The sequence below is a fragment of the Clarias gariepinus genome, chromosome 9 (genome assembly GCF_024256425.1).
Source record: "Clarias gariepinus isolate MV-2021 ecotype Netherlands chromosome 9, CGAR_prim_01v2, whole genome shotgun sequence".
Taxonomy (NCBI): Eukaryota; Metazoa; Chordata; class Actinopteri; order Siluriformes; family Clariidae; genus Clarias; species Clarias gariepinus.
This window is the reverse complement of record NC_071108.1, coordinates 28590171-28609844: the sequence shown is the minus strand read 5'-3', so window position 1 is coordinate 28609844 and position 19674 is coordinate 28590171. Positions and strand designations below refer to the sequence as shown.

General features: G+C 37.5%; 2 protein-coding genes across 3 annotated transcripts; one reads left to right on the top strand and one right to left on the bottom strand.

Moving 5' to 3' along the window:
• The first annotated feature begins 3533 nt into the window (after window positions 1-3533).
• fmodb (fibromodulin b) lies at window positions 3534-8229 on the top strand. Its single transcript, XM_053504471.1, has 4 exons — window positions 3534-3593; window positions 5201-5621; window positions 5937-6468; window positions 7617-8229. Exons 2-4 carry the CDS (start codon window positions 5226-5228, stop codon window positions 7766-7768), a joined length of 1080 nt encoding a protein of 359 aa, XP_053360446.1. The 5' UTR covers window positions 3534-3593; window positions 5201-5225; the 3' UTR covers window positions 7769-8229.
• Window positions 8230-8420: 191 nt separating this feature from the next.
• Window positions 8421-19155, bottom strand: pabpc1l (poly(A) binding protein, cytoplasmic 1-like). 2 transcript variants are annotated; one of them, XM_053503166.1, is made up of 17 exons: window positions 18984-19155; window positions 17192-17394; window positions 16745-16938; window positions 15582-15697; window positions 14823-14903; window positions 14443-14582; window positions 14217-14311; window positions 13992-14129; window positions 13779-13874; window positions 13362-13628; window positions 13206-13287; window positions 12943-13056; window positions 12421-12557; window positions 11780-11888; window positions 10565-10695; window positions 10385-10462; window positions 8421-8881 (listed from the first exon to the last, which is right to left on the bottom strand). In XM_053503166.1, the coding sequence occupies exons 2-16, from the start codon at window positions 17382-17384 to the stop codon at window positions 10400-10402; spliced, it is 1956 nt and encodes a 651-aa protein (XP_053359141.1). In that variant the 5' UTR covers window positions 17385-17394; window positions 18984-19155; the 3' UTR covers window positions 8421-8881; window positions 10385-10399. The 2 variants fall into 2 exon arrangements, with proteins under 2 accessions (XP_053359141.1, XP_053359142.1); XM_053503167.1 differs by lacking the exon at window positions 14823-14903 and having other exon boundaries at window positions 8422-8881; window positions 18984-19153.
• Window positions 19156-19674: the final 519 nt, after the last annotated feature.

The window sequence follows — 19674 nt, the reverse complement described above, 5'->3', positions numbered from 1 at the left end:
TTACAATCGCCATTGCTACAACGCAGTTTTACATAAATAAAAATTAGGTAAAATATTTATAAATTATAATTTTCAGTTTTCCTGTGAGGAGCGAGCCGAGAGTGATGGTGGCAAGGAAAAACTATTTGAGATGGTAATAGGAAGAAACTTTGAGAGGAACCAAATTCATCAGGGAACCCATCCCCATTTGGGTGATAACTGCCTTTCATAACTGCTGTTACAAAACATGATGGAACCTCATTTTTGGCACTGATATTTAAATAATAAGTAATGCATAGCCTACTTGAAAACTGAAGAGTGTATTTATAGTGATACATGATTTATACTGAGACATATACATGAGATATTTCTCTGTCTCATTCTAACGGCATCAACCTCAGTGTAGAAGCTATGAAATTTCCCCATTGAATTAAAATAGTGCAGGGAGAAATTTGGCAGCACTGTGGCTTAGTGGTTCGCTCTCCTTGCACTTCCAGGGTCCGGGTTCTGTGAGCATGGAGGTTGCATGTTCTCCCTGTGTTTGGTGAGTTCCCTCCAGATACTTAAGTTTCCTTCCATAGTTCAAAGACAGATAAGGCTAATTAGGGTTCCCAAATTGCCCTTAGTGTGTGAATGGCAATTCTGCTGGCAACACAACCCTTACAACAGAAGAAGATTTGCCGCCCGATTTGCTGGATCACACGTGGATGGATACCAAAAAAAGGGAGATGTTTACGTGAGCAATGTTTCTCTGCTTTATCGAAATTTAGATACAATCGGCATTTTGAATATAGCCACATATAAAAATAAGTATAAAGAATAAGAATTCTCACAAAAATCACAGTAGTTCTTTATACGGTAGTTCTGGTCCAAGAGATCTAATGTAGTCATATCCCATATCAGTGGTGGCTCATAATGTTGACATGTTGTCCGTATTCAGCTGTGATTTACATTCACAGCATTTAAGAGTAACTTTCAAATCAAACCAGGACTCGTGATAACATTTCTCATCAACAAAGGCATAAAATCGTTGGCATTTACAGAAGACTTCAAATACAGTATGATGATAAGACTCTTAGGTGCAGTAAAACATTTGAATGGTGCAAGCATTTAAAAGAAGGCTGTATGTCTGTGAATGGCTAACCTAGCCAAGGATACACCCCCCCCCCCTCCCGTAGTGAACATTTAGCGAGTGTCTTGATCTTTGAGAATCGACAGATAACTTGTCTCCATGCATATGTCTGTGGCAACTGTACACACAATCATTCACAAACAGCCCTTGTGCATTCCAGGAACTCGTCTGGGAGTTATTGCCACATCCCCCGTACAGTCCTGGCCTCACTCCACGTGTTTGGGCTGTTAAAGGAGTTCTTGGGAGGCCAGCATTTCTGGCTTGAAGCAGGCAATTTAATCATTCACTGGCGTCCTGAGAAAACTTTCTACCATGATGATATCCAAATGCTGGGATGAGTGTGTTTTGTTACTCTGTACATTCAAAAGTCCTGGTTCGACTCAAATGCCTCTTATAGCTGCAGTAGTTGAATTACAGTCATCGCTATAGACAGAGCTGCTGTTATAAAAAACGAATAAACGCCTACAGTCCAATCAGAACTGAGAAATCAACAGCGCTGTGGTATAATGTTTAGTTGGTCTTTTAGTTCTTTTCTTTTTTCTGATGTGGTTAGAAAATGCAATGCCATTGATAAAACTTGAATGTAAATGGAAAATAATGTTCCCCCACTAAGACGTCTGGGGTTTGTCTGTTAGCCATTAAGCCTCTGTAATTCACAATGTACACAAAGCCCTGCTTTCAGCTTCAAGTCAGCAATTTTCATTTCTTGATTTCCTCGAGAGAAAAGGAATCATGTTCGAAAGAAAGACAAGAATTACCTAAAATTAACAAAAAATCTAAGAACAAAGTCAAGAGAAACGGTGCGAGGCATTAAGCCACCAAGGGCCCATTGGTTTTCCATGCTACTGTAGCCTGTTTTTCCTGTTGTTCAGTAGAATTAACTGCTGATGTTGGATTAAAAGCAGATTGGAAGCATGTGCGGTTATTAGCGTTAAGCAGCATGTAGTCACGCGTGTACACACCACCACAGATCCTGGCCAAATTCCTCAGAAACACAAACGCACGAGCGGCAAGCTAATGATAAGGTCTGTGTTTTCATCCTGACAGTCTGGAAAGAAAGGTTGTTAAAAGAGCAGATGTATAGCCTTCGGACACACATGGCTTTCATATTCAGATGGCTTCAGGACACACAAACCAGCTATTTCGTCCAAAGAGAGTCAAACTGCTTTCAAATTCATTGTGTGTGCTGATAGATACGGTATGATTAATGACGCTCAGGAGTGTGTGGGACACATGGTGTGTGCGATCACTGTGCAAAGAACAGAAAAGTACAAAGAAATGTAGGTTGGCTTTCTTCCACAAGTAGCATTACATCTATGTTCAGTAATCACTTTATCCTGGTCAGGGTGAGGAAGGATCCAAGGTCTATCTATCTATTTATTTTTTCCTGCACATTATTATGCTTAGTTTTTATAAATAAGATTTTGCCTAGATAAGTACAGTAGACTAGGTACAGTAGCTAAGGTTTGCAAAGTACCATAATATTTGAAATATCTAAACAAATCATTAGATTTTTTCTATTTGATGCAACATATAATGCATGCTTGTATAATAAACTATAGTTAACTCTGTCGTACACTGTCTGGCCAAGAAAAAGTTGCACGATTTCTTTCAATTACCTTAAGTTTTAATGTGGTGGCCAGTTCATGTGTGAAAATGATTCCTCATGCTCCCAGAACAACTCCACCACATTCAACTTGCATACTCGTATAAGGGCACAGAAAACTGCTCAAGATTTTGGAAATCATGCTTAATGTTTTTTAAGCCATTATGTATTTCTAATTGAATTAGATTTCTGATGGGTGTCCTCTTTGCCCCCTCATTTACAAAATCCAGGAATCACGCCTACTGTATCTGAAATAGGGTCAATCTGGACTCATAAAACATTACAACCTTTTTATTTTGCTCCAAAGTCCAATCTTTATGCCCCCTAGCAAACTGAATATACAGTATATATTTTTTGATTAGTCTTACTAATAAGTTTTCTTGTGGCCACACAGCTGTTTAGTCCCAATCCTGTAAGTTCTTATGACATTGTGTATGGAAATGTTCCTACTTTTGCTATAAACATAGCTATTTTCTTTTTTACCATAATATTAATAGTAATTATTTTATTTTCGACCATTTCTTCCACAAAGTTGACGGTTAAAAAAAAATCCCATTGGGTTAATGATAAGTTGAGTTCTTAACCCAGTTCCAATAATTTCAAATCAACTTAGTTGATTTCTTTGCTTGATGCAGCTAAATAATTTGACCCTTCAGAAATGTTTTTTTTTTTTTTTTTGGCCATGCAGTGTATCTGCAATAAAACACCATGTGTATGTAGTATGTGTGTAAGAGTCTCTCATAATGTGCAGTTAGAAAGAGGCGTTTAGAGATGCCATGCCCCTACACCCCCCTTTCGTTCTCCACCTCTCAGCCTTGTCTCTCTGTTTAAGTCACTCGAGGGGTGACCGAGGCAGATATCACACTGCAATCAGAGGTATGTGTGTAGCTTTATTACTTAAAATATTGTTGAATAGATATGAAATCAGTTTCAATGTAGTGTATTATTCATCCTCTTGTATAGGTGTGTCTGGCTGATTTTAAACTGGTGCTAAATTGCATAGCAAAATTTACTGTAAACATAATTTGTGCTAGGATTTGAAATCAAAATGTCCTATTACAGTTCACAATTGAAAAAAAAATACTCTGTACAAAGATACAAGGCAAATAGCTGGGGGGTTTCATAATTCATAAAGAATTAAAAAATTTCTTTAACAGCAAAATCACAGAAAATTTACTATTCCATATTAATAAGACCGCCGTGTTTTTCAGCAGACAGAAAAAGAAAGGCCAGTGAGCGAAATGTCTATTACTGTTATACTGTAAATAAACAAGAAGAAACTCATTTCATGAACATACCACAATAGAGAATATAAAAGCATAAAATGGACAAGTGTGTAAACTGTGGTAGATGATCGAAACTCATCTTATAGTGTGAGTGGGAAATGATCAGCTTTGGGTTGGTAGCAGTTACTGTATGACTAAACATTTTCCTTTATCATATCGTGAATTGTTTCCCTACTTAATTTACGACAAGCATAAACTGACTTGCATGCAGAACTAAAAGACCAAAGTATAAATCCATAGCCAGACTTTAATTACATTGGTTTTGCCTTCAGATGGCCAGGCTTCTAAGTTCTACACACCTGTATCTGGAAAACACCCTCAGGCTAAAGTGTCTGTATACTGTATAATCCAAAAAAAAAAAAAAAACACAGGATTTAGCTTTTATCCTGCCAGTCCTGACATGAGCATATTAGTAGGTATCCATGTTTTTAATGTATGGAGGTCTGTTCTGACTTGAGAGGTTAACATCTATGCATTGTTACAGAGCAGAAAGCCAAATAGGTTTTTATATATAGTGGGAAAAAAAATAGAGGGATTGTTCTAGCACTTCAGGGGCTAAAAATGAACAGTCAGTTGAGTTGTTTCTTGGCCTACTACACATCACTGTATTTTTAGATTGCATTCATCATAGTGTCACAGAAATTCAAGTTTCAAGTATTTTATTTGTCTCCTACTGAACATGGTTGTACCATTACAGCAGTAGTGAAATGTGATTGCGTCAACTCCAGACTGTGCAGATTAAAATATTAAAGATAAAAACATTCTAATAAGAATAAATTAAAATTTCATCAGAATTCTCTTATACTCGTTCATCTTTACATTTACACTCCAGCCACTTTATTAGGTAGACCATGCTAGTATCACAGAATTCAACCCCCTTTAATCACACCACTCTCTGTAAACTGTAGAGATGGTTGTGCATAAAAATCCCAGATCAGCAGTTTTGGAAATGCTCAGACCAGCCCATCTGGCACCAACAACCATGTCATGTTAAAAGTCACTTAAACCCTCCCTCTTCCCCATTCTGATGCTTGGCTTGAACATCGGTAAACCATCTTGACGATGTCTCCTTTTCTCTATGAATTGAGTGACTGCCATCTGATTAGTTGTGTTAATCAGTTGAGCAGGTGTACCTGGTATATTTCTTATTGATTATACTGAATGCAATCAGTGACTTTTGCACCTAATTTGAAACAGACCGAACCGGAGATCCATCTTGATCATGTGGAGTACGTTTTTGCTGTTGGCGGGGCTCGTACACTTCTCTATCGCACAGACCGACATCACCTGGCTTAACTACCTACGCAATCGAGGCTACAGCTACAGACAGCACAGGCCAAACCATGACACCTCCTACGCTTCCCTTCATGCACAAGATGACTCCGAAGCACTAGACTGCCCCCTGGAGTGCGAGTGCCCTCCTGCCTACCCTAATGCCATGTACTGCCACAGCCGCAACCTTCAGCACGTGCCCTTTGTGCCCTCGCGCATGAAGTACGTGTACCTCCAAAACAACCGCATTTCGGGGATCACTGACGGGGTGTTTGACAATGCCACCGAGCTCGTCTGGATCATCCTGCATATGAACCAACTGAGATCTGACAAGATTAGCAACAAGGTCAGTACAGGAGAACATTCAGGCACAAATGAGTCAATAATTAGGCTAATTTTCCTTGTTCATTATTAAGTAATTTTTACAGTTTGACCAATAGTCTAATGATTCTAAGAAATACAAGCTGAAATTTACACTGGAAATTTATTCTTATTTAAGGAAAAAACAGGCAACCAACACTTAAAACATCTTAAAGTATTAAGGTGAAAAAAACATTTGTGGTAAAATAAAAAAAATAAAATAAATTGTAACTCTTTAAAAAACACAACACACAGACACAAAGATCTGCAAACAGTAATACTTTTCTCTTTCTCTAATTAGGTTTTTATCAAGCTGTCCAAACTGGAGCGTTTGTTCTTACAGCACAACAAACTTGAACACATCCCAGAAGGTCTTCCTCAGTCCCTTCAGGACCTGCGCTTGGACCACAACACTATCGCATCTGTGCCTCCTGGGTCCTTGCGTGGCATGAACAATTTGACATCTCTGCGTCTCAGTTCTAACAACATTCAGGATGTCGGTGACGCCGTAGAGCCACTGGTGTCACTCAGCTTTCTGGATTTGCGTGGAAATCAGCTTTCGATGGTTCCCGAGCGTCTTCCACCCAAGCTGAGTCAGCTGTACCTCGACCACAACCACATCTCTTCCGTCCCCGTAGACTTACTAAAGAAGCGGCCTGAGCTGCACTTTATGCGCATCTCGCACAATCGTCTCACGGACGCCGGAATCCCACACAACGCTTTTAATGTGAGCACGCTCGTAGAGCTGGACCTGTCCCACAACAAGCTGGAGAAGATTCCGGTCATCAGTACAAGTCTGCAGAACCTGTACCTTCATGCCAACCGCATCAAAGGTACAATGGTGGGGATCATGGTGGCCATGACTTACTAAGATGTAGGAACAAAATAGTACATCTTGCGTCCATGAAATACTATGTGATGGCCATGACTTAAGAAAGTGGGGTAATGGAATCATTCATGTCTCATGTGTTGTGCCATTGAGTAAATAAGAGTAATTATTAATCTATATTAACAGTTATTAAAAATAATCTATTTAAATTTGTCTGTGGTTTACAAGAGGCTAAATGCTATGAGGTAAAGAAGTTGTGGCCATAACAGTACCTTGGCGACGTACTGCATTATACTATGCATATTGTTCCCACACCTGTGTAAGTCATGTCCACAACATAGTATGTTGTTCCCACGCCATGGTAAATTTTAGAGAAAGTTACCATTATCATAGGTCTTAAACCCAAAAAAAAAAAAAAAAAAAAAAAAAGTCCTAGCTGATCAGATAATTTATAAATAAATAAATTATTTGTGTGTGTATATATATATTTTACATAGTACAATCTACTGTTAAAGTTAAACTATTTCACTCCTCCTCCAAATTCACAGTTTTAGTAAATGAGCTCCTGCTGAGCCATACCATAACGGAGCAAATAGCTAAGGCAGAGTATCTCCTTATTTGAAGCCACAAAAGGTAAACAAAACTAATAGGCTTGTTTAAGCCCTGGCCTGTATGTTTTTAAAAAAAAATTTTTTTTATACATTTCAGCCCCCAGGTTAAGGGGAGCAACATGGGAGATGAAAGGTAATTAGAAGCTAGGTCTCTTCAATATTAGTAAATAAGGTGGGAAGGGAATTCCCTGCACATTTTACTTTCCTCATGCAAAGTTTAAGTATAAAAATATTGCCAAATTTTTCTGCAAAACAAAGAAGGCACTAAACACTATTGGCAAACATCTAGAAAGCCCTTTGTATTTCACACCAGAAAGATCCTTTAAAAAGCTTTTCGTTTGTGGAAAAATAATTATCTTAAAAAAAAAACACAGCTTTCAACCCCAGTAACTGCTTTGTCAGTGTGGAAAAAAATAAAATCTTGTTCAAGACTGTTTAGTTGTTCAACAAATAATAAATAGTGAAAAATCCAAAGGGTTTATCACAAAAGCTATTTGGTTAAAATTACAAACATCTAAAATGCTGTTTTTCTTCCCCTTAGAGTTCACGGTCAGCAGTTTCTGTCGAGTTATAAATGCGGCCAGCTATTCCAACCTGCGCGTTTTGCGGCTCGAGGCGAACAAGATCAACCCTCAGGATGTGCCCCCTGAAGCTCTGCTCTGCCTGCGCAAAGCCACAAGCATCAACTTGTAGGCATGAAATAAACCAACACCATGCTGACATCATGCAGGCAATGTGACTAAACTGTAAAACTCCATCTTACTTTAAGAAAAAGGCTAATACATTTATAGTTATGCAAATGGCATAGATATACCTTGTGTAAAGTACTGACAAGTAATGCATGATTATAAACTCTGTATGCATACATCTTTGAATATATTTGAGGGGAAAAAATTATATACACACTCATGGGAAGTCATATTTGAACACGTTTTAACATGTGGACAAGGTAGTCATGTGAACTACCATAGAGTGCTCAACTCTGACATACTTGGTTTCTTTTCTTGCTTAACAAATTTTCGTGTTCAAGGAAGTGAGACCTGCGTCACACTGGGATGATGCAATGTAATGCCGTTTTTTCAAATAGCACCAGTGAGTTGTAAAGCACACCGTACTGTGTTCAAAAGACTGAATAATTCTTGAATAAACAATTTTTTTTTTGTTGTTTTCTACCACTTCTTAGATTTTACTCAAGTAACAAAAGAAAAGGAATTATGGGCCTTGCTTCTTAGCTTTCTCTTCTAATAAGTGATGCACATTCAGTTACATGAACTTTATCTAAAAGAATAAAGTATTAAGCTTGTAAAAAAAAGTAACAAAAAAATAACAAAAAACAGTTTACGAATTAATCTGTTAAGAAACAAGCATGAAACTGTATTACTAAAAACACCCTTAAATCTTAAAATTAAACCAAACTTCATGCATACATTAGGATTAGTTTTTGATTTTTCCTCTATACAGGTTCAATTACCAGAAACACTCAAAACCTGCATAGAACATAAATATAATGAACAAAATGATAATTTGGTTGTGGGTAAGCCAAAATATTTTTAATGCACATTTTTTTTTTCTTTTTTCGTTTTTTTTTTTGCATTTTTCTTTTTCCTCCCCACTCAATTTCTAGAACAAAACTCAATTAACAAAACAGTGCAGAACAGTATTGATACGAGTAAAAGCTACTCGCAAAAGTGCCATTGTCTTTCAAGTGTTTGAAAGTGATTATTCTCCCCTCACCATTACTTTTATTTATTAACTTATTACATTTTCACTCCTTCTGCAAAACCAATGGACCTTCCATGTTCATGCCTGAAATAAATAAATAAAACAAATTAGTATAATATCACAGCACTTCACAAATCCTATGTTTAACAGGGTATACCAGATAAAACACCTAAAAAACTAAAAAAGTTAATTAAACTCATAAAAATTTACCATAATGAAACATGCATGTTAAATAAAGCATTATACACTGCCAAGAGTATGTGCAGAAAACAAGGGTATAAAAAAAAAGCTTCAAAAGAAATCATTTGGACACATTGACAAGTTTTTAAATGTCATTTAAAAAATGTAAGTTATTATTTAAATATTATAAATAGGTGTTCAACTTTCATCTCAAATTTATAGCTTTTGTTTTAACAGGACCTCGGTGGCCCCAGCCTTTAGATCAGAAAACTTTGCCCACAAACAGTAAAGTTGTAAGCAGTAAGACATCTATGCCTAAATTAATTTCTCTTTAGTATAAACTCTGTTTCTATGCTCTTTCATGATGTTATTTAATCAAATGGCAGCTCCATAAGGCATAAAATTATGCAGGTACAAGTCAAGAGCTTTAGGTATGTTTCATATAAATAATCAGAAATATTTATATATATATATATATCTATATATATATATATATATATATATATATATATATATATATATACACATACATATACACACACGCACTCCTTGTTTGACAGGAATGCAACCGATTGTGTCCAATGCGCTGAGAGTTATTAAATGCTTCCTTCTCAGACACCTTTCATCAACATGGTGTTTCTACCTGCATACTTTCTCCTCACAGGATGTCTCTTCCACCCCCTCAAAGCACCATTCTGTATAAACTCGTATGTGGAAATCCAAGATTAGCAGTATCTGAAATACTCAAACCAACTTATCTGATACTGATATCCAAGCAAGACAGTCATTTTAACTGAACATTAACAGAAGGTCTTGACATGTTTCTGCATGATTTTATAGACTGTGCTGCTGCTTCCAGGTTTGCTGATTGGTTAACAACGGTGTGTTATTTAAGCCCCATGACACTCCCTGTATGTACAGATACCCCGCAAGTATTTAAGCATTGTTCAAGTATTTAAGTAATGATAATCACCAGAACATGTTGCTCTTTTTGCTAATGCAGTTCTTAGTCTGTATATTATGCCAAAATGTATGGTTGGATGTCACTGTGCAACAATAACTGCATTCCTTAAACGCACTGTTACCCTAGGTACACAGCACCCCATTTCCTCTGCCTCCTCTCCCTGTTTCCCTACCACCAAAATATCCATAATAGCTTTTACAATTGTGCATACACCTCCAAGATAAGTAACCTAGAAAAGATTTGATACACAGCCCACTGCATCATCACTGTAAGATAGATGGTAGCTGTGTTTTCAACAGCTTTATGAATAGCTAAAAGTTTAGATTTTGGCCAAAGTGTCCTGTTCAGATGTTTTGCATTCCAAGCTAATTATAACATTATCTTGCGTATATATTCCAGTATATTAAATACTTATTCTTTAAGTGCTTATGTGGCATTTTTACCTGCGAAAACATTCCCTATTTCTTAGGCGAGGCTTCCTTCGCTTGATGAGCTTGAAGAACAGCCACTGCCTCATCAACCTTAAGGTGTTGTGGATCAAAAGGATAGAACAGTTTGGGATTAAGGAGGGACACTGGTAACAAATGGCTCATTTTGGTAGCAGCTTTGGCAGTTAAGAGTACCTTGGCATGTAGTGACTCTGGAGACTCGAGCATGTGTAGAAGTTCAGAGTTGTCTATTTCGAGCAGCATGCCAGTGATCTTGCCAGCGAGGTTAGGATGAATGGCCTGGATCAGCGGATACAGACGTTCACCTGCACCATGAAGGTACATGTTACATAACTGCCAATCAGAGTGGATGCTATTTTATGTCTGTTTACAAACTTATGTCTGAAGCTTTAAGACCAAAAAACATTTTTGTGGCAATTATGTTTGTTTATTTTATAATCCTACATGAACAATACCTAGAGAACAAGTATATGAGAATGCATTTATTTATAGGGAACTTAAATCATGACTGCTGTCGATAAGGGTGTCTCCCGAATGCCATAAACTATAAGTCCATGTTGTCTCAACAAAAAGCCTTTCTTTGACGCAGCTTCGATTTTCTAAACTGTGTTCAGCAAACTGAGTAAGCTGTAAAATGTCATGTGCAAAACGCAAACCGCACTGACATTAAGAAAATAAAAATGTGTTGTTTATTAGAGCTACATTACTTCACAATAATTTATCAAATCACTACGCTACATTACACCGCTCACATCAATAGCGCTTTATCTTGTAGACAGGATCACAAAAGGTCTGAAGCCTATCCCAGGAGACTTGGGGCACAAGGTGGGGTACACTGATGATGGGGTACCAATACATTGCAGGGCGCATACACGATTATTCACACTATGGAAAATTTGGAGGCAACAATTAGCCTAATCTTCAGGTCTTTGGACTATGGGAGAACACCCACCAAGATTGGGAGAACATGCAAACTCCATATACTCAGACTCAAGGCAAGAATGGGACCTGGACCCTGGAGGTACAAGGCGCAAGTGCTAACCACTAAGCCAGTGCTAGCTATATAAAATGCATGCATATTTCAACATTAGGTTTGTTATATGACATCACCAAAACAGTTCCTACTATAGGAATAAAAGTTAAAGTGGAACTGGATCCGACACAACCCCTCCTTTAATCCCAAGCACATCCATGACTCTTGAACTACTAAGCAAATATGTGCCGATTAATCAGCCAATGACCTGGTGATTGGCTGATCCTCACGTATAGCTAATTCTGGCACATAGGCAGTTTGAAAAGGATGCTGGTGTCATGAACTTAGAGAAAGCACATTTTAAAAATGTTTTGCTGTGCCTCTTGTGTGTGTCTGTTTACAAATTTAACATGTACCTAATAGCTGTTTCTGCTCCAAAAGGGGTGCGGCTGCCAACATTGATGGAGTAAGAGGTTCTTGACCTTTTACATGCACTGCAGGCTCCATAACCGGAGAAGGCACCATCTACAAAATAAGATTTTCTCAGAATAAGGCTAGAAAAGTAAGGAACCTCTCAGTCCAGCCTTGAGTGCATAGTTCTTTCAATTTTAGTTAGCAAATTACTCAATAAGCAAGTTGCTCAAATTAGTGCCACAGCGATGCATGACCCTGTCCACTCTGGGACAAACATCTAACTCACACTATTACACTTGTGTGTCTTAAGTACTAAACCCTAATGTGATTTTTTTTAAGCCATAACACCCAGTGCTACAGATCGGCCAAAACTAGTTGAATTGATCAAAACTTTTAAAACTAATTACCACCACCTCACTGGACTTTGACTTAGTGAGGTGACTATTAATGTAAATCATTAAATGACATCAAAAGATCATTAAAAGATATATAGGACATGCATCATGAACAAATTAAATAAGCAGAATTATAAAGCCTATCAATACAGATTAATTAAATATTTCCATTTCAGCAACATGCTATTAATATTTTGTGGCATTTAAATTCAACTGGCTTGGTTTTACATGTATACAATGTGCATTACCTGTTGTGGAACGGGAGCTGGTACAGTGATGACTTGCTGAACATTTCGAACCCCACTTGAGTATTTGTACTGACTGACACCCCTCATCATTGGCCCTCCTACAGTTCGCCCACCTGCTGTCTGAGTACCGATGTGCACTGGACAAAGTAACACTTCATATTTTTCAGTACAAAACTCAAAGTACAATATAGATCAATGCATTAAATAAGTAAAGAAAAAAAATGTAATGCAGATCTAAATAAACAATTCAGCATTCTGCTCTTAATGTGCACTTCAAGAACAAAACGAAGCAGTGACATCATGAGTGATGTTTTATAGAACAATATGTATGATCTCTATATGATTACAGAACTGATCTACATTAAAAGATTGACATCAAGGTGTAACAAATATCTGAAATAGGTAATGGTTTTTCCTGCAAAATGCAGCCAATATTAAACTGACTCTCGAGAAACCAACTTATAAAACACACCCCAATGCGCAGCCAGACCCATACTATACTAGTCAAACCCAGCTTCTTACCCATTCTCTGAGTGTTCAAACCTGGAACCTGGGTGGACGCCTGACGAACAGTGCTGATGGGGGTGGAGGTTCTGCGTTGCATTACCGGTCTCAGTGTCTGAGCTGAGTAAGGAGCTAGCATGGCCAATCAGAAAGCAAATGTAATAATTATTAACACAACAAAATATTCCTTTGTCCCTGGCCAAAATAAATAAACGAATAAAACACATCCAACTTACTAAAAATAAAAGTGCATTTCATGCTTGTTGCATGTAGGTGCTTACCCTGTGGTCTCGGGGCTTGAGCAGTAAAGCGTGGTGCCGGTCTTAGATTTGGTACAGCATTGTAGAAGGCACGTCCCTGGGGCTGTTAAGAAAAAAACATTTATTTTTATTGTAGGAAAGTATGAGGACCCTCGAACACTAACTTCTAACTCACACCTGAGGTATGGAAGGGAGGTAGTAGCCAGAATTTTGCTGGTAAGCAGGCATGGCAGGGCTGGGAATGGCTCTCACACTGGCCAGTCTCTGCATGTACTGGTTGGTGAGTATGGCCTTGCGCTCCTCTTTTCTTTGGGCCAGGGCAACATACAGAGGCTTAGTGCTGACAATTCGGCCATTCATCTCAGTCACAGCTTTAGTTGCCTCCTCAGGAGAGGAGAAGCAAACAAAGCCGAAACCCTTACTGTGCCCTCCCTCCGTCATCACCTAGCCCACAGCAAAAAGAAAACAATAGAAAAGTGTTAACTAGGAAAAAAGATTGCTGCATATTTTCAAAATTAGTTTTTTAGTGTTAGGAAATGTGAGAATTTAAAATTTTTGCTGTAGCACTGATTTCATTTGATACAAATATGATACCTTAGCACTGGTGATCATGCCATAGGGGGCAAACTCTTTTCTCAGTTTGTCATCATCAATACCATCATCCAGATTCTTGACATACAGATTCACCCCCTGCAGACAAACATAAAAATAAAAAAAAAAATGTTGAAAGTAATTTCGAATGATTCATCAACATCATAAATCAAAAATGAGATGGCATGTCTTATGTTGAAACAGCCATGTGTTTACCTGGTATCGGTTTAAGCGTTCTTGCTTGATTTGCTCAAACTTGCGTTTGAGCTCAGACTGTCTCTCCAACCTCTTCTGAGCCCGGCCCACATACAGAACTTGTCCATTCAGCTCCTTTCCGTTCATCTCAGCTACTGCCTGCAAACAGATTAAACCCTCTAGATGGTGGATTTTAACTTTTAAGATGCTCAATGTTTAAGCATGACAGCATGTCACATTCCTTACTTTTTGTGCATCCTCATGGTTTTCGTAGTTCACAAAGCCAAAGCCACGAGAACGCCCCTTTTCATCAGTCATCACACGTACACTCAGGGTCTTGCCTGTCACACAACGATTACGTTTAGGGCACATATAAATTGTGTGTGCCACTTCTCAGGTCAGCAGTTACATACATGGAAATGACTGCTACATATTTGCCAAATCATATTAGAAATGATTAGGGTTTTCTTACCAAACACAGAAAAGATACTGCGCAATTTCTCGTTGTCAAAATCATCTCCAAAGTTCTTGATGTACACGTTGGTAAACTCCATTGCCTTTGCACCAAACTCTGCCTCTCGCTCTTTACGAGATTTAAAATGTCCAACAAAACTTCACACAGAATCCAGAAATATGGCACAAGAAAAAAAAAAATATGAAAATTCAAGATATGGATGATAATTTCATACAGATCACAATTCATAATATAGAAACAAAAAGACTTCTTGCAGAAGACCTAAAGGCAGGGACATGGTAATTTCCTGCTCAATTCACTTTATACACCTGCTAAAATTCTAAAACTCATCCTGAGTCACTGACTTACTGCCAAAACTCATTCTCATGTGCACTGACCTAAACATGGACAGCTGACACAGTTTCCCCAAAGGACAGACTGGACCTGGAGAGCTTCTCAGCTCTTTACCTGCCTCTTCTCTAAGCAAAGAAAGGTTAAGAGATGCTTAGGAGGAGACCGTTCACTTTCATTCCTGCTTCTTTTGTTGGGTTTGTTTGTTTTTTGTAATATAGTTCTTGTTTTCTGTTATGTGCTTAAAAGAATTTAAACAGGGTTCATACAACCTATGCAGATACAGATCAATGTTCAGGCGTAATTTAAATTACTGACCTGGTTTAAAGCTGTAAACAAGTCTCCAAGGTAAATGCATCTACAGCTAGGACCTACTTAATCGCAATGCAGTTGCTGTTAGAGATTACTTCAGAGGCTATGTGGCAAAAAATATAAATGTCAAGATAATCTTTTTGTTCTTGTAGAACATAAGTATAAACATTACCTCGTTGTAACCATAGCTTGCCCCCTCCATATCCTCACCTAACTTAAGTGTACGTAGCTAATAGAGGTAATGGTGCATGATATTACATAAGCCTTTATTGTATACTTGTCACCCTAACATATCGTAAATTTTGTAGTCATTTCAAAATGCCAAATGCCTCTTAATCTGCTTATATAAAAAAATAAAAATCTTAATTTATTGAACTGAATGTTAAGGCCCGTTTGAAACCTAAAATCAGGTGTCTTTGCACATCTGTACAAACCCTGGTTTAAGAAGTGGCCTGGTGTGCAAGTAAACAAGTGCTTAAAGACTCTACACTTACACTTTGCGATCATTCAGGAGCATGCCATTCATGGTTTCAATGGCTCGCTTTGCTGCCTCCTGCGTCTCAAAGTGCACAAACCCGTAACCTTTTGAGCCATTTTCATCACATACGACCTATCAAAGAATATATTGCAATAAATAGCATATTTAAAAAAAAAAAAAAAAAAAAACATTAAATCGTCATTACACTGCAACGTCACAAAAGTTTTAAACTCTGATATACAGTACCTGTCAAAAGTTTGGACATAGAAATCAGGAAAGACCATTGATTTGAAAGCTATTTCTTTATACAATTTAAAAAAAAAAAAAAAAAAGCTTTTTCTTTTTCCTCTTTTGAGATGTGTCTGCTACTTCTGTAAAGCCTTCATATATCTGTAAAGCTCTAATCTGAGGTGCTGTTTGTTAGACAATTTTTAAGGCTCTAAAACTCTAAATGAACTTCTCTGCAGCAGAGATAAGTTTGGTCTTGCTTTCCTGAGATGGTCTTCAAGAGCACCAGGTTTCATCATGGAGCTTGATGGGTTTTGCAAAATACTGTTCCAGAACAGCCAACCTTAATGTCCTAAAATAATCAACTTAATAACTTAATAACTTCCTGTTGTTTATTACTTAAGTAAATTTTATTTCACACTGTGAAACACATATAGAACATTGCTCTAAAACAAAAAATAACTAGGACAAATTATGCAACTTTTGACTGGTATTGTATACAATTAAATTTAAAGCCCTAAAAAAAAAAAAGCATCTACTTAATGGGAGCTGGATCTTTATGCTCCTAATGATTTAATGTAAAGTGACTGAGGTTGAAAATTTGGGCTGTTCATGAAATATACATTTTTAATTCTTTGTGCAGCCCAGTAACAAATCATCCATGACCTGGTGTTTGGGGACTACTGGTTTAGACAACTGAACACATTAATTCAAGAGCTGACCATTTACGAGTTGCTAAGTTATAGCCTAGTTATGGAAATGAAAAGGAAACAATTTTAGTCCGGCACACAAATATAGAAGAGAAAGCACACATGATCCAGGAAAGCTGTTTGTTATTGACTTCACTGAAAAAAAGTGAGAAAGACCATGCCCACAAAAACTGAACAGGAAAGCAAAACATCTTTTACTAGAAATGAGGGGAATATAAACAGAAGCTTGTTTGATGCTGACCTTACATGACAAGATGTTGCCAAAAGCTGAAAAGGTGTCGTAAAGTGCCTTGTTGTCGATCGATTCATCCATGTTCTTGATGAAGATGTTCCCCACTCCTGACTTCCTCAGACAAGGGTCCCGCTGTGACCACATAATCCTGATCGGCCGACCCTTAATCACTTCATAGTTCATTGTGTCCAGCGCACATTCCGCTGCAGCACAATGGGACATTTGTTTCCGATCAATTAACTCATCTTTACAACTCATTACATTAAGTATTCTAAAGTAAAATACAGGACTTGGTAGACATTTTAACTATTAAAACCAAAAAGTGTTGTTACATTAAACCAAGATATTTGGACCAGCTAGTCATACTGGATACAAGACGCCTGCTATATAAAGATTATATTAAAAATTATACCTTTACACAGAGACCTAGATCAAGCAGGAGGTGTTAACACTCACCGTCAGCAGGCTGCTGGTAATTGATGTAGGCATAGCCGAGGGACCTGCGGGTGATGATGTCCCGGCATACTCGGATGGACATGATGGGCCCCGCAGGGGAGAACTTTTGATATAGCATGGCCTCTGTGACATCAGGATGCAGGTCTCCTACATAGAGCGAGGCCAAAGGGTACACTGGCCCACTACTGTTCATCCTGCAAGCTCTGCCGTGGTTCACACACAAACAAGTTTAATATTTGTCCTGTTAATTGGCTGAATGCAAGTTGAATGCAAGCTGCATTTAATACCAAAAAAGTGATGCACACAAAAAGATTAGTTAGTCTAATGATAATGTCCTAGAAATTAAAAATGTTTATAAATCAACTAAGTGAAATAGCCATCACCGAAAGGAAAAGAGCTTGTAAAAATAATTAAAAAGTAAAGCTGATCAACTTTAATGTAATCAGTGATATTATTTTATCTGAAAGCCCATGTACATGTCTGTCTTTATGTATGGCCTAACAAGGAAATCAAATTTTGTAAGGCTGAGTATCTTATACCTTGTTGAACACCTTGCCTGTTTGGTAATCGGAGAGTGAACCACAGATAAGAAATCGAAAAAGTAGATCAGACAGAAAAAATTCCTATACCACTTCAGCGATCAAAATATTACATATTCCCAGTAAAAAAATTACTTAAGTTTTTCTAATTGAGACGCATTAGAAAAGGTATGCAGGTATCTGTTTACATTAAGCAAGTATCCCATTTTAAAGTAGGTTATTAAACCTGGCACTTAACTGTACATAAGATCGCCTCTAATCAACACTTTGATTCCTTTTAAGATGCAATTTTAACTTCAGGCAAATGGTTCAGTAAATTCTGTTCAGGAGGTTTTGCATGATGCTGTGACAAAATCTGGCTGGACAGACATACATTCACACAGAAAATCTTCTGAGACTGGTTTCAGGTCCACAAATGTATGAAACAAATAATATATCATTAAAAGAGCTAAAAGAAAGCAACAAAACCTCTCATTTACTGTATATACATGTCAGAACAATAAAATACTCAAAAAGACCAGCATCTACATAAATAAAAAAAAGGTCACAGCATCACAAAAATGTTTGCAGTATTTAGATGTCTACCTGAAATTAAACATGTGGAGTAAATGTAAAGTTATGAGCAGAGTAGAATACCATGAGACTACATAACTACAGGAGGAATACCTAAATTAATTAGTGTTCACCTGTCTTATAGTGGAAGCCTGGTCTGAAAACATGAGGCAGGAATTTGTTGGAGAGCTAAAATGTAGTGCGCATGCGGAAAAACTACCAGCTTCTATCATTAATTAGGAAACATTTAAATGTCCATAACAAAACCTTCAACAAATTACCTACCAATTTCACTGCAAATCGGACTCGCCTCTTTGTTTAATTATTTTAATTAATTAAGAAATAATCATTTATAGCTAGTTCGCGTGATCGGCTAATCTAAGGCAGCCGTTAAATGCTAGCATCCGTTAGCCATTAGATCGAGAACGCGGTCTCGTGCCGCTCAACTACACCAAATACAGTAATAATGACTGCTATATAGCGTGAAGTACTAAAAAAAAAAAAAGTTAATAGTGACAATTTATTGCAAAACATACATTTAATCTGATTACTAATTAAAAAATAATAAACTTACTGACTAAAGCAAACTTCTGAAGTACGTTAAGCTAACGTGTTTAGCCATGTTATAACCGACATGACCAGTTTTTGGTTATGTTTAGCTGGTACTTCATGTTAAAAGTGCGTGTTTAAAAAAAAATCACCTTCTCCGGTGAGAGAAACACAGATGGTAGTGAAGGTGCTCGTCCTGAAAGCGGCGGAGATTCGGGAGTGGGAGAGGTTCCGTCTGATTATCGGCTTCAAACACCTGCCATATCAATGCGCGTGCACGGCACCACTAATTAAAACCGCCACCCGTTCGCTGAGCCTCGGTCTTAATTTAGAATAACCTTCCGCGACGTTAAATAGTCCCAAACTTTTGGCGTGAAAAGAAATTTTAAAATTAAATAAGAAAAATGGACACGTCATACATACAAAGCGAGTTTTGTAACTTTATCTGCAAAAATGTGTGTGTCTAAGAGAGCGCTCTTAACGGTATTATAATTGGCCACTAGAGGGGAGACTAGCAAATAGCGCAGAATGGAAAATGCAGGCTGTATCCCAACAGGCTCTTTATCTGACAATTTTGCGCACTACATAGCGTGTAGAGGGCATTACGTCATAACTAAAAAGCAATTCTTATATATATATATATATATATATATAAGACTTGAGTTTCGGATTTTATATTATAAATTCTTCAATGTATTTAGTTACTTCATCTTTATTTTAAGCAGCTATTTGACAAAACTATATAAATCATCTAATCAGTTATCATAATCAGTCATTTGTTTGAGATATTCTCTGCTTATGTGTAGGTGAGTGAAAGAGAGAGAAAGAGATCATATCATAAAT